Source organism: Arvicola amphibius, chromosome 12 (assembly GCF_903992535.2).
Source record: "Arvicola amphibius chromosome 12, mArvAmp1.2, whole genome shotgun sequence".
Lineage (NCBI taxonomy): Eukaryota > Metazoa > Chordata > Mammalia > Rodentia > Cricetidae > Arvicola > Arvicola amphibius.
In genome coordinates, this window is record NC_052058.2 from 92,307,062 (window position 1) to 92,321,983 (window position 14,922).

General features: G+C 38.2%; 1 protein-coding gene across 1 annotated transcript in view; it reads right to left on the reverse strand.

The window, feature by feature from the left end:
* Nucleotides 1–14,922, reverse strand: part of Rab3gap1 (RAB3 GTPase activating protein catalytic subunit 1) — a 64,559-nt gene that overhangs the window by 21,069 nt on the left and 28,568 nt on the right. Inside the window, 4 exon segments of the mRNA XM_038349166.2 lie at nucleotides 4,529–4,602; nucleotides 7,022–7,090; nucleotides 9,298–9,379; nucleotides 12,583–12,682. Of these exon segments, the coding sequence (XP_038205094.1) occupies nucleotides 4,529–4,602; nucleotides 7,022–7,090; nucleotides 9,298–9,379; nucleotides 12,583–12,682 (325 nt within the window).

Consider the following 14,922-nt stretch of genomic DNA (forward strand, 5'->3'; position numbering starts at 1 on the left):
TTTCTGTGACAAAAAATTCCTTCAAGAATGAAAGGAAAACAAAATGTACTTCCTAATATTAAGCCTTTTTCGAAGGTTTCAATATTATTAATATCCTTTATCATTAAATCATAAAAGTAACAATATGATTATATCTTTTTTCCTGTTATCCTACAATAATTCTGAAACAAAAAACATATTAAAAAATGAACTACAAAGATGTTTATAGAGAATCAATAAATCATGCAACGTGAAGCTATTACATCTTTGGTTGCATATTAATTATATACTTTGCGTCACTATGAAGACAAAAATGATTTTCTACATTTTCAAGGTTGCAGAGTTGTTTGGGGTGGGCAGGGTGGCTCAGTGAGGCTGAGCGCTCAGACCCACATGACGGAAAGAACAATACCCTCAAGTTGTCCTCTACCTGCACACAAGCTATCACACATGAATGCCACGTCTCTCCCAAATACGTATAATAAAAAATTTTTTAATTAAAAAAATTATATATAGTAGGCTGACTGTCTCAGCCTCCCAAGTACTAAGATTTCGGGAAGCTATACATGGAATCAAGACCTTCTCTTCCACAAAGCTTCTCATTTGGAAGCTGAATGTCTTCCCTCTGTCGACTCCTTTCAACTACAATCATGTACAGCAGTGCGCTCCTGTATCAGCAGGAATTGGGAGGTGGAAGCTGAAAGATGGAGGGGGCATTCAAGGTCATCCTTAACATATAGTAAATTGAAGAACAGCCTGGACTATATACATCAGACACTGACTCAAAAGTGTTATATTTGCACCAAGAATTTTCAGTACTGAAATATAAATACAAAGTATACATTTAAGTTTTAGAATTTACTAACATTTCCTGACTTTTTTCAGAAATGTAGAAAATTCTAATAATTTTGTCATTAAAATTATACAAATAGCCAATGGTAGCACACGCCTTTAACCCCAGTATTTGGGAGGTGAAGCCAGGTGGATCTCCATAAATTCAATGTCAGTCAGTTCTAGGACAACCAAGGCTACATAAAGAGATCTTGTCTGGGGGCTGGAGAGATGGCTCAGTGGTTCCAAAGGTCCTGAGTTCAATCCCAGCAACCACATGGTGGCTCACAACCATCTGTAATGAGATCTGGTGCCCTCCTCTGGCATGCGGCCATACATGGAGACAGAATGTTGTATACATAATAAATAAATAAATCTTAAAAAAGAGAGAGAGAGATCTTGTCTTGAAGGGGAAAAAAACAAAAAAGCCAAAACTACACAAAGTATAGGGTGAGATCACGGGCCATTAACTTAAAATTCGAATGTTTCTCAAGTTTTCTACAGTTATTACAAAATGAAGAAGAAGGTATTAAGAAGTAGTCTAGTCGGCAAATTTGTATGTTACTATGTACCATAAACACAGCAGTTTCTAAAGAACAGGACAATGGCTAAAGTATGATATACATACAGATGCATAGTGTTTCATCACCCTAACATGACATGAGGTGTGCAGCAACTTAATCTGTTTCCCTGCTGAGAAGAGTATTTCACTGCTGCTTCCAAGCCTTAGGAAAGTTCTTCAAACTTCTAGGTGTAAGATGTGGGTCTATCTGTCCAATTTGTAACTGACAATTCTGTCTCTCTAAGGCCCCAAACTCCACCATCAGGTACCATAAGTGCCAAGTGTTAGTTGACATTTGATGAACAGTACACAACAAATGATTGAAAGCTAAAGTATGAAACTTAAAAAGAATTAACAAAAATACTTAAAAACAAAACTAAAAAAAAATACTTTAAAGAATCAGCCATTAAGAAGGTCTTTTTGTTTTGTTTTGCTTTGGTTTTTCGAGACAGGTTTTCTCTGTAGCTCTGGAGCCTGTCCTGGAACTCACTCTGTAGATCAGGGTGGCCTCGAACTCACGGAGATCCACCTGTCTCTGCCTCCTGAGTGCTGGGATTAAAGGTGTGTGCACCACTGCCCAGGTGAAGAAGTATTATTTTAATAACATCAGTTGAATGTAACATGTTAGGTGATACAGAGTAAAGGTAGGCATAGCTGTACTGAATGTAAGAGTCAAACCAGGAAATATGACATCAAGGTTATAGGTTTCAGAAGACCTGCAGAGAGAAACCTAAAAAAAAAGGTAATAGAAACACACATCTTTAATATCAGCACTCAAGAAGCAGAGGCATGTAAATCTCTGAGTTCAAGGCCAGCCTGAGTCTTGTCTATAGTGAAGTCAAGGCTCCCGAGCTACACAGAGATCCTATCTCAAAGGGGAAAAAGATTCCAGACACAGATTCTGAATGGCAATTACTATTTTTCAAGGTACTTTAAATTTATTTTTCACTTAAACTTCAAATATCCTGCTAGGTGAACCAAAGTGTATTTACATGCCCCTTTCTCCATAAAATTGATTTGTAGATGTGATACAACTTGGCAGGAAAGGTTTAATGCCCAGCTTATTTTTTTTAATTATTTGTATCTTTCACATCATGCATCTTGATCCCATTAATTTTCTATGTATCCATCCTCTGCCCTTACAAACTCTCCCACCCCCCCCCAAAAAAAAATAAAATTTAAGAGAGAAAAAAAGGAAAAATCAGTTTCATCACGGAAGCTGTAGTGTGATACAGTGAGTTCCGCAGTAAAGCTTTTCATCCATACACCTTTACTTGCAAATGTTCACTACGAAGAGTCACTGATCTGGTTTCAAGGCCTCTGGTTTCTGCTACACTCTTCTTGGATATCCTGTTGTTGCCCTGTACTGTGGTGATCTTGCAGTTTTCAGTTTGCAGGGCCAGTCCCTTTATGTGTCCCAGCAGATCATAGATGGGATGGATACTGGGGGTAGCCCAACTTATAGCCTTGGTTTTTGGCCTGACCACAGCAGCTGGGTGGCTCAACCTGTCAGCTCTCCCCCATCCTCACCACTAAGGTGAGCTCTCCAGCATTAATGCCCAACTTCTTAAAGTGTTGGTTACAAAACTGAATGATTTTTACACGTACACACACACACACACACACACACACACACACACACACAGTAAAAGGCTTCTGAATGTGGAATGATCAAAAATTAACTCAAAATCAAATGTAATAAATCTGAGATGTTTCTGGCAGTGCTCACACATGCTGCATAGAAACCTCACTGGAGTCCTGCTTCTCAACACCCAGTATGCACTGCAGATGCTGTGACTCCATATAACACCTCAGCTCAGATCACACTAATGCATGTTATGCACTGCAGCATTTTTACTGAACATAGAAAGTTTGCTGTCTTTGTATAAACAATGATATAATTACAGAAAAAGACACTATTTTCTTATCATTATTCCTCAGCATGTAAGGATAAATGTAAGTGTATCTTCAGACCATACTAGTAGAATGTTTACTTTTTTTAAATATTTATTTATTTATTTTTATTATGAATACAATATTCTGTCTGTGTGTGTGCCTGCAGGCCAGAAGAGGGCACCAGACCTCATTACAGATGGTTGTGAGCCACCATGTGGTTGCTGGGAATTGAACTCAGGACCTTTGGAAGGGCAGGCAATGCTCTTAACCACTGAGCCATCTCTCCAGCCCCAGAATGTTTACTTTTAAAAACTGCTGACTTGCTGACTTGAGTTTCATAACAAATAGTTAAGTGAATTTTGATTTGACATTAGATTTGAACTTCCAACAATCTCTGAAATGACCCTAAACATAATCCTGCCATTTTATTCTGCATGTTGATGCAAATCAGCATTTTGAGAAGTGACAATCACAGATCTAAAATATCAACTCTGGGGGCTAGAGAGATGGCTCTGTGGTTGGGAGTGGTGACTGTTCTTCTAGAGGACCCAGGTTCTATCCTCAGCACCTACATGGCAGCTCACACCTCTCTCTAATTCCACTGCCAGGGAATCTGACATCTGCAAACAGACATGCATACAGACAAAAATATCAATGCACATAAAGTAAAAATAATAAGTCATTAAAAAAACCTGAAAAACACTGAAAATGCTAAGATTTAATTAAGTGAAATTAAACACACACATCCATTTCATCAGTATACAAATTTGCTTCACCTCTAATCCTGTTTGCTCTGTATGCCTATCTTACATATACCAAGTATCATGTAAAGGTGCCTCAGTGAGAAAGGGTTACAACTGGGGAGAATTGAAGCAGCCCTGCTCTGGTGCACACTGTGCCATTACATCACAGGCCCAGAAGAACATCAAAAGACAAAGAGGACGCAACTGAAGATGCAGACTGTGCCGGAAGAAAAGGTGATATGGTACATAAGAAAAGCAAACAACATATGAGAATGTGATAGAGAATGCTGAAGTATAGATTCTTAAAAGAGAGAAATCCTGCTATTGCTGTTAATAAAAAGATTCACTGTAATTGGTAAAGACTTTTTCTATAAGTTAATGCTAACTGAGGTCATAAAAATGAAAGACAGTATTTTGAATAGGTGAAATAAAGTATAAAAAATGTTTTCAGGGTTCCAATTTGGAAAATAGGTAGATATGTGACATTTCAGAAAGGGAACATGATGATGTACCTTACCTAGTAAACATTGGGGATTATCAGCTTTTCGAACTCTAACAGACCAATGGGGAGCTTGAACAGGATCCAAATCACTAGAATGAAATAAGACAGTAATTATGACCATCTCTAAGACTCATAAACGTGTCATAACGCAATGGGATAAAAACGAGGTAGTGGCACACACCTGTAATTGTAGCACCTGGGAGGCTGTGGCAGGAGGCTCACTAGTAGGAGGCCAAACAAGGCTACATATTAAAAACTTGTCTAAAAATAAAAAAAGAGCAAAATCAATTAATTAATTTAATGCATTTTATTTAACACTGTATAGGGGGAAATACATTCTATAAGGGGAAAAATAATTCATTTTTTTATGCCCTATCTGTTGGAGACAATTCAGCCTCCAATTCTTGATTCTCCAGTCTCAGCCTCCTATGTGCTGGGATTACCAGTACACATCACCACACCCACATACATTTTACTTAACTTAAACTTACTGTTATCCAGATATATACTGCCATTTAAGCAAGTTGTTAAAAATATAAACTCTTTAAGACGTGAAGACCAAAATAAATAACAAATGATTACCAAGATCAAAACAAAATTTAAAAATATAAAATTATGAGATGAACACTAATGACCAAGTGAGACAAATACATTCTAAAGAATACAATAAAAAATAAGAAACAAGAATGCACAATTATCTTTTTTTAGATTTATTTTTTTCTAGTCCTGCATCATCACCTTGAACAATTCAGTGTTTTGTTTGCTTGGTTTTTTTTTTTGTTTTGTTTTTTTGTTTTTTTTTTTTTTTTTTGGTTTTTTGAGACAGGGTTTCCCTGTAGTTTCTAGAGCCTGTCCTGAAACTAGCTCTTGTAGACCAGGCTGGCCTCGAATTTAGAGATCCGCCTGCCTCTGCCTCCCGAGTGCTGGGATTAAAGGCGTGCACCACCACCGCCCGGCTGTTTGCTTGTTTTTTGTTTTTCTTTTTTGGCTTTTGTTTTTGTTTTTCGTTTTTTTCAAGACAGGGTTTCTCTGTGTAACAGCCCTAGATGTCCTGGAACTAACTCTTGTAGACCAGGCTGGTCTCGAACTCACAGAAATCCACCTGCCTCTGCCTCCCAAAGTGCTGGGATTAAAGGCATGTGCCACCACTGCCCGGCCCGAACAACCTGTTTTTAATTTAATATCACTACTAATGAAAATAGCTACTACAAATCTTTGACAAAATCAAAAGCATCCTGTTTTTCAAGTATACTAAAGATGATCTACTCAATGAAGTACTATGCACAATTTTTTTTAAAAAATATTCATCACCAGCAAGATGGCAGGAAAAGGGACTTGTCACCAAACCTGCTGCCCTGATATCAATCTCCAGGGTCCATATTTATTCTCTGATTTCCACACTTGCACTGTGGCATACAAACACCACAAAAGACATAAGATATTAAAAGAATAAAGCAAACTGATACATAGATTTAAACTTTAAAAACATCTACACTAAGGTTTAGTGGGTCTTTGAAAACTATTATACCTTTATTTTCTTCTTTACCCCTAACTGTCTAAGTGAGAACATTCATGTTGTTACTTTTACTATCAACAAAAACAATGAGTTTCCTTTAAGTGTAAACAGAGGAAGTGTCTATTTCTTACTGTTTCACACCCAGGATAAAAAGAAACTAAAATGCCTTTTTCACTATATTCCTAGCTTTGCTGAAATGTTCAAGTTGTTCCCACTGTACAGAACAGGACAGAGTTGTTTGTTTTCTTACTTAGAACACTCAGTGATCAAATATCCAGCAAAACAGCTAAAGTCTAACAGCCTAAATTTGATCCCTGGAATCCACAGTGGGAAGAAAGAGCTGACTTCTCCCAGTTGTTCTCTATCTCCATACATGAGCCATGGCATGTGTGTACCTGTCCACAGTCACAGCACACACACACACACAAGTCACATACATCTGGATAGTCATTACTTCTTTTTAAATTTATTTTTTGTGCATTGATGTTGTGCCTGTGTATGAGGGTGTGTGAGGGTGCGAGATCCCCTGGGACTGGAGTTATAGACAGTTGTGAGCTGCTATATAGGTGCTGGGAACTGAACCCAGGTACTCAAAGAGAAGCTAGTACTCTTAACTGCTGGGCCATTTCTCCAGCTCCCTCCCTACTTTTTAGAAGCACTTCATAAATTTTGTTTCTGTGTGTGTGTGCTCATGTGCTGAATGTCAAGCCACTGAACTATATACTCCAGCCCTACAATAATTATTAGAAGCCAAGAAGAGTTGAAAAGAATCACACGGAATATGGTAGAGACCACTAAGCTGCAACAGTAAGATTCAAACAGTTCACTCACCTGAATGAAGGGACACCTCCTCAAAGCAGTATCTTAAAAACCCATCTCTAAATCTACACAAACAGGTCTAAAAACTGATCGCTCAAAAAATAAAACCTTGAACCAAGCACTCAGTGGTTAATTTATTAGAATAAAGGTGGTTTCTTTTTAAGCATACTTACGAATAAACATCATTGTCCACAATAATCCCTTCTGTCAGATGAGGCCATGTTGTTGCTAAATGGAGTTCACTAAAATTAAAAATAAACATAAAATACAGCCAAAAGGTTTAATTCAGTATGTATGTCCTTTGACACAGTAATTCTATTTCTAGAAATGTGTCCTAACCAACTAAAGATGTATATAAAGTAGTATATATAATGGTTGTTAGGGGAGAGAGACATTTTCTTCAGTGGTATAATCACTGGTGAGTTTCCCATACTCTTTTTTTTTTTTTTTTTTTTTTTTTGGTTTTTCGAGACAGGGTTTCTCTGTAGCTTTGGAGCCTGTCCTGGAACTAGCTCTTGTAGACCAGGCTGGTCTCGAACTCACAGAGATCCACCTGCCTCTGCCTTCCGAGTGCTGGGATTAAAGGCGTGTGCCACCACCGCCCGGCGAGTTTCCCATATTCTTACAAATAATCCTTCACTCAAATTCTTCACACCTATGCTCCTATAAAGACCTTATTGAATCACTAAAAGAAAAAGACAAGAAAAAAGTAATGAAAGTGGAAGGGGTACTAATTAGGGAGAGGAGAGGATCATCAGGAATGGGAGGAGACATTATATAAATCTATGCAATCCATTATGAATAATTAATACATGTTAATAAAAATTAAGAGAACATTTAAAAAGTGGTGTTATGTATAATAAACTGAAAACAACTAGTTTCAGACAGGAAAGCATATCTATATGAAGCTGTCTTATGGATATAAAATGTTACATTACATAGTAAACAAAACATATAAATAAGAGCCAGGCATGGTAGTGGTGCACGCTTATAATCCCAACACTCAGGAGGCAGAAGCAGAAAGATCTCTGTGAGTTCCAGAACAGCTATGGCTATTACACAGTGAAACCCTGTCTTGAAAAACCAAAACCTAACAAGTAAAATGTCCATCTGTTGATGAATGGATAAACAAAAGTGGGATACACAATAAGCATAAAGCATTATCTACTTAATGGCATAGTTAGAAAGGATTTCTTTTTAAAGTAACTGCTTCATGATGTAACACAGCTGAAACTCTATACCCCTTTTCCATCTCTACACCCAGGCCTACTTTCATATCCAGCAGCCCCAAACCAGTTTATTAACTAAGTAGCCATGGCAGGGTAAGTGGCTTCTTTCCTTTCCTGCTCCTCCCTCTGCCTGCTGCCATCTCAAAATCCACAGATCAAGCCACAAACCCTTGGCAAGGCCCTAGAACCTGCTTTGTTTGTGGGTCACTTTTGCCTGTTGAGTTGCTCCTTCCCTCTCCCATCTGCCCCACAGGCCTAGGCCCAGAACAGTGTGGTTCAGGAGTCATCTTTGCCTGGTCCAATTAAACCGTCTGTGCACCAGCTTTACCTACCTATCTCTAGTCATGCAGCACTTACACTGGCCCAATCTAAAGCAGGCCAGATCCTCACATGAGACACACAAGCAAAGAAAGAAGTCCATATGCCCAAGTTACATCACAAAAATGAAAACAACACGAATGGCTAAAGACAGCGGGTTTCCCACGAAACCCACTATTCCAACAAAAATGTTTGATGAGAATTACATAGATAAACCCCAAGACACAGTATTTAAAGGAACAATCATGAACTTTATCACAGAATTCTAGTAGTTTAAAAGACATGAAAAAACACATACAAATAGTACAAATTATAACAGTTTTTGAGGTATTAAAAATGTCGTATTTATACAGTGATGATGGCTACACAAATCTATACAAAACCCACCAACTATACACTTTGAAGTGCTGAACTTCATGGTAGATAATTTTTCCTCAATTTTGAAAAACATGTAAAGAGATGATGAGCTGGCAAAGTTTTCAGACAAAAGGAGGAAATATTTTGGCATTCTGAGGCATGTACAATCTGCTACCTTCTTGTGGTTTTTTTCTTTTAATACAAACTTTTAAAAGTGTAAAACTTATTACGGGTCACACAAAAATAGACACTGGCTAGATATGGCCCACAAGTCACAGACTGCCAAACTCTTCATGCTGGGATTGAACCCAGGGCTTGTACATGCTCTTCAAGCACTCTACCACTGAGCCACATCACAGCTCACAGTCTGTCAAACCTTAGGAAGAGTGTTCATGTGGGAAGTTCTCATGTGAAGTTACAAACTAAAGAGAGCAAGTATAGTTATTTCCAGCCTTACTTCAACAGAAGTGTCATAAAATAAACATTGGTATAAACTTAAAAAGCAAAAGAATCCTGCAATTCAAGTGATAGGCTAAAATTCTCACCTGATAGGATCTTCACAGGCACCAAATGGCAACTTGCCAAACTCCAGGCCTCCAACTTCTCCTCCCACAAGGGCATCTATATCTAAACAAGGGGAAAATATACTCCTTTATTTGGCAAAAAGTAGAAATAAACTCTACACAGTGAATTCCAGGCTAGCTAGAACTATACAGACCTTGCCTTGGTGGTGGTGGTGGTGATGGTAGTGGTGGTGGTGGTGGTGGTGGTGGGGATGTCAGGGGAAGAATAGTTAAGTTAAAATTTTCAGAAGACAATAGCTTTAAGGGACTTATAACAGTGCAGACAGCAAGTTATAAAGAAAATGTTAAAAGATTATATAGACCCCAGCCTACTAGGGATGTTAGTATTTTTAATCCACATTTAAAAAAAATCTGGCAACAGAACATCATCAAGCACCTTACTAACGGAATTACAATGTAAGAGTCTAGCCCTTGGGGTTCTTAGATCACCTTGGAACTTCTGAGTAATTAGGACTAAATCCAAGGACTTACACATGCTAAGATATACTCTGTCATTGGTAAACACCCAAAGGTTCTACTCTTGAAAAGGTTTTAAACTGATTAGTAGAGTAGCCTTGAAATAAAAGGAAAAGATGACAAATGGGAACTTGCCAGTAGAAATGGATTATAAACCATTCAGTCGTATTGCTATCTGGAAACAAAAAACTTAGCTCTTACTTCCCCTTTGCTGTTGATTAGATGTAGCTCTGTTTTACACTTCTAAGTTACTAAATAGTATAAAAGCAGTAGTAGTACACATAATTGCCAAAAGCTGATTGTGTAGTGAGGAGCGGCGGTCTGCATTCCCGCCCAGCTCCCGGCCGCCTGGCTAGCTTAGGCCCCCAAAACAACAACACACAAACTGTATTCATTTAAACACTGCTTCAGCCTCTCACTGGCTGACTCTCACATTTTGATTAGCCAATATTTAGTAATGTGTGTAGCACCACAAGGGGTGGCTTACCAAGAAGATTCTAGCCTACATCCATCTTGGGTAGGTGCTTCATTGCATCTGCCTAACTTCCATTCTTCCCAGCATTCTGTTCTGTCTACTCCACCCACCTAAGGGCTGGCCTATCAAATGGGCCAAGGCAGTTTCTTTATTAACCAATGAAATCAACTCAAACAGAAGACTCTCCCACATCATGATTGTGTATAATAATAATTTCAATATTATATCTAACCAGCAATTATTCTGAATCTCATAGCCAGAGTCAGCACAAAATAAACCAGAAAAATATTATTTTGGTTTTCTTGGGAGGCAGTATACTAGAAAAAATAAAAAATAAAATAATTTAAAGATATTAGTTTATTAATCCACAGGTGTGGTGGTTCATACCTAAATCTCAACATTGGGATGCTGAGGCAGGAATTGTCATAAGTTCAATGACAGCCTGGGCTACAAAGTCAGTACCTGGCCACTCTGAAATCCACAGCAAGATCCTGCCTCATAAAGGGGATGGGATGATAAGCCTTCTAGTAATTTACAAATCTTTATTTTGTTTCTTATTAAATGTGTCTGGAACATAGCCTCATAGATCTAGCCTACAGGAGACTCTATCTTTAAAAATGGAGTGGGGCTGGGATGACAGCTCAGTAAGCAAAGTGTTTGCTGTGTCTACTACATAAGGACATGAGTTTGATCCCCAAACATAGACGTAAAAGCTGGGTACCTGTAACCCCAACTGGAGGGTGAAGACAGACAGATCCTGAGGGCTTGCTGGCCAGCCAGTCTAGCCAAAACCACGAGTTCCAGGTTCAGTGAGAGACCATCTCAAAAGGAGACAAAATGAAAATGGGCTGCCTGGGGAGCGAGTGCCCAGAGTGGACTAGGGGTCCTGCACCCTCAGCAGTAGGACTGCAGAGTGGGTTTCCAAAAAAGCCAAGCCCCTTTAGGGCCCAGACCCCAGAACATCACATGCAGGATGCCCTGCAACTGGAAAAAGGAATTTGGAGCTGATTTTGGTCACATATGCATGCCCACACATATAGACACAACGTTGAAGAAATGGTTTTGTGTATTTGTTGTTGTTGGTTTTGGTTTTTCAAGACCAGGTTTCTCTGTAGCTTTGGAGCCTGTCCTGGAACTAGACCACGCTGGCCCAAACTCACAGAGATCCACCTGCCTCTGCCTCCTGAGTACTGAGATTAAAGGCATGTGTCACCACTGCCCAGCTAAAGAAATGGTTTTTAAAAGGAGTACTATGAACAATTAATTATATCCAACAAATTAAGCAGGAAAAAAAATCTCAATTAGGTTCTATATCTTTCTAGCTGTGTTTTTCTAGAACTTACGTGATGCCTTGTTCATATCTGAGTCCTTAGCATAGCCTGGCATACTATAGGCTAATAACTAATAACTCCTGAATCAATAAATGATCAAGCAGGGAACTAATTCTGATGGCATTTTACTAAGTCCATATTAAATATTCTACAGTCCTCTTCCATAAGACTATATACAAACTTATTTTTCTTCTTTTCCCAACACTCTATGGCAGTGGTTCTCAACCTTCCTAATACTGTGACCCATGTGTTCCTTATATTGTGGTGACCCCCATCCAGATTATTATTTTTGCTGCTACTTTTTAACTGTAATGTGCTAGCTATGAATCAGAATGTAAATAGATACATGTGTTCTCTGACAGTCTTAGATGACTCCTGTGGAAGGGTCGTTTAATCCTCAAGGGGTCTCAACTGCTCTAAGGTTTCTATATTACTGTTTTCATCTTATGAGGGTGGCTTCTCTTAACACTAATAGCAGGTATTATAATCACTTAGTATTGGTAATGCATACACACAGTGTCCCGTCACAGGGGATGCTTTGTGAATAAATACCAACTTTCACAGATAGATTATCAAATATAAAATAACACTGTCTCTAAAAGACATGAGCACTTTATTTATTTACTTAATTTTTCTTCCTTCCTTCCTTCCTTTCTTTCTTTCTTTCTTTCTTTCTTTCTTTCTTTCTTTCTTTCTTTCTTTCTTTTGGTTTGGTTTTTCGAGACAGGGTTTCTGTGTAACAGCCCTTGCTGTTCTGGAACTCACAAAGATTTGCCTGTCTCTGACTCCCAAGTGCTATGATTAAAGGCATATGCCACCACCACCCAGTGAGCACTTGTTTTTTAGGAGAAAAAAATTTACATAGACGAAATCAGCAATTACATTTGCAATGAGTACAGGTATTTCTAGTATGAAATAGCATTAGATAATTTTAATTTCCTAATACATTTTCAATACTTTAAATAGAGTTCCAAATGCCCTCACCTGGAGGCTGCTGAGGCCAAAAGTACTGCTGCCAATCCTGAAGCACATATGTCAATCGAATAGCAATGCTAACTGGAGGCAATGGAGTTAAAGGACAGCCCTAGAAACACATGCAAAGACAACAGCATGTAAATGTTTTATCCTGTGTTCTAAAAACTTCAGCACCAACATTTCAAAGTTACGAAATGCTACCTTTAAAAAACCATAATTTAAGTTTATACTGTCAGGCAACAGTGTGTAGAGGCAAACAGTGTGAAGAAAAAAATAAGACAGAACTAGTAGTGTGTAACTTTGAAAATCAAGAATAAAGAGACTAGCTGAACATGGTACACAACTTTAACTACAGCTCTGAAGAAGTAGAGGCAGACAGATCTCTGTGAGTTTGAGGTCTGATGGTCTATATAGCAAGTTCCAAGCCAGCCAAGGCTGCACAGGGATACCTTGCCTCAAAAATAAATAAAAAAATAAATACACAGATGTTTTTAGACCTGGTAGTGATTGTGTACACCTTTAAACTCAGTACTCAGGAGGCAGAGGCAGGAGGATCTCTGTGAGTTTGAGCCAGTCTGGTCTATAAAGTGAGTTCCGGGATAGCCAGAGCTATTGCACGAGAGAAACCCTTTCTCAAAAATAAAATTAAAAAAAAAAAAGAAAGAAAAACAGGAAGGGAAAAGATTACAATCCCAACTGACACATCTATGCAACCCCTACATCTAAGGCTCAGAGCATCATGGAAAAGGGGATGAAAAGGTTGTAAGAGTCAGATCTTACCTTTGAATGCTTGTATGCAAGTAAATAAGGGGTTTTAGGAATAGGTGTTGCCCATGAAACTGATAGGGAACTGTGAGCGGGGAACAAGAGTGTTGAGAAAGGGGGAGGGCAACATGTCTTCTATAACATTAAAGTGGAAAGGGGGCTACTGAGGGTACGAAAACACAAGGAAGAAGAGAAGGGAGGGGAGAAGAAGCAAAGACAACTTAAAACACACATCACAATGAAAAGCAATTCATTTTAGGATAATAAGCTTTTTATAGAAAGAAAAAAAGGAGGAAGAGACTACAGAAAGAAATGTCAGACCTTGTTTAAAAACTGGAAAAGTAAACCCCATGATGAGTCTACTATTATTTGGCTGTGTATTTGTACAGCAAGAGAGCTCTGTAATTTCTGCATACTTTTCCACAAATGCTTTCATCTGCTGAAAAAGCCACGTAGATTTAAAAAAAATTAAGCCACTGTATCCCAGGGCATTCCAGGCCAGCCTGAGCAATACAGTGAGATACCATGTCAAAAACCGAACACAAAAGTCTAAAAACAACTGCAGGAAACAAATTATTTTAAAATAAAGTACTTATACTACTATCAGAAAGGAAAATATTAAGTCCCATTAAGCAAAAATATCAACTTTGTTATAAAACAAAATTGTGTGTGTGTGTGTGTGTGTGTGTGTGTGTGTGTGTGTTGCCTGCATGTTTGCCTGTGAACCATGTGCATGCAGTAAGTAGTAAGTACTTCTGGAGATCAGAAGAAAGGCTCAGATTCTCTGGAACTGCTCTATCAACAGGCTTTAAACTGCATGTGTGTGTGTATTTGGAATCAAATCTGGTTCCTCTAGAAGAGAAGTGGTCTTAACTATTGAATCATCTCTCTAGTCCCTACAATATAAATTTTTGCTATCTGTTTCAGATGCTGAATGTCAGAGAGAGTACTATTCTTTTTAAAGTACTTCAGTGCATTTATGAAAATGATATCTTTCTTTTTAACTAAAATGGAAATCAAAATCAGGTTTCAATATTTAACCATAACTCATACAAAACATATTATAGTAAATAAATAAGTTAGCAAAAGAAGACCTATAATTACCCTTAAGTTCTCTAGCAATAATAAAAATTCAATGACCCTGACTTCTCTTTCCTGTTGAGCCTACATTAAGCAGAATGAGATTAAAACAGGCTCAGGAGTAACTTGGGAAACTTGCTGAAGCACAGGTTTGATAATGCTCCCTTGAACACTATCCCTGAGTAGCAAAGATATAGAAACATTTAGCTCAGAAGAAGATCCCATCCATGTCACTGGTAATTTTAGATAAACTTCAAAGTCTAAGTACAAGGTGGATATGATGAAAAACAAATTCAAATTTTAGGCTACTATGTCCTAGAAAGTACAGTATGATTCTGGTTGGTCAATTTTTTAGGGAGGAGGGGGTTAGGGCGGGGTCAGGCCCAGAATCAAGAGTAGAAGGGGTAGTAAAGTCACTCTGACAAACCACCCCTGCTCCCATCCCAAAACAACAGAGATGAATGTAGTTTGAAATATATGAAAAGAATTAAGATCAAACAAGAC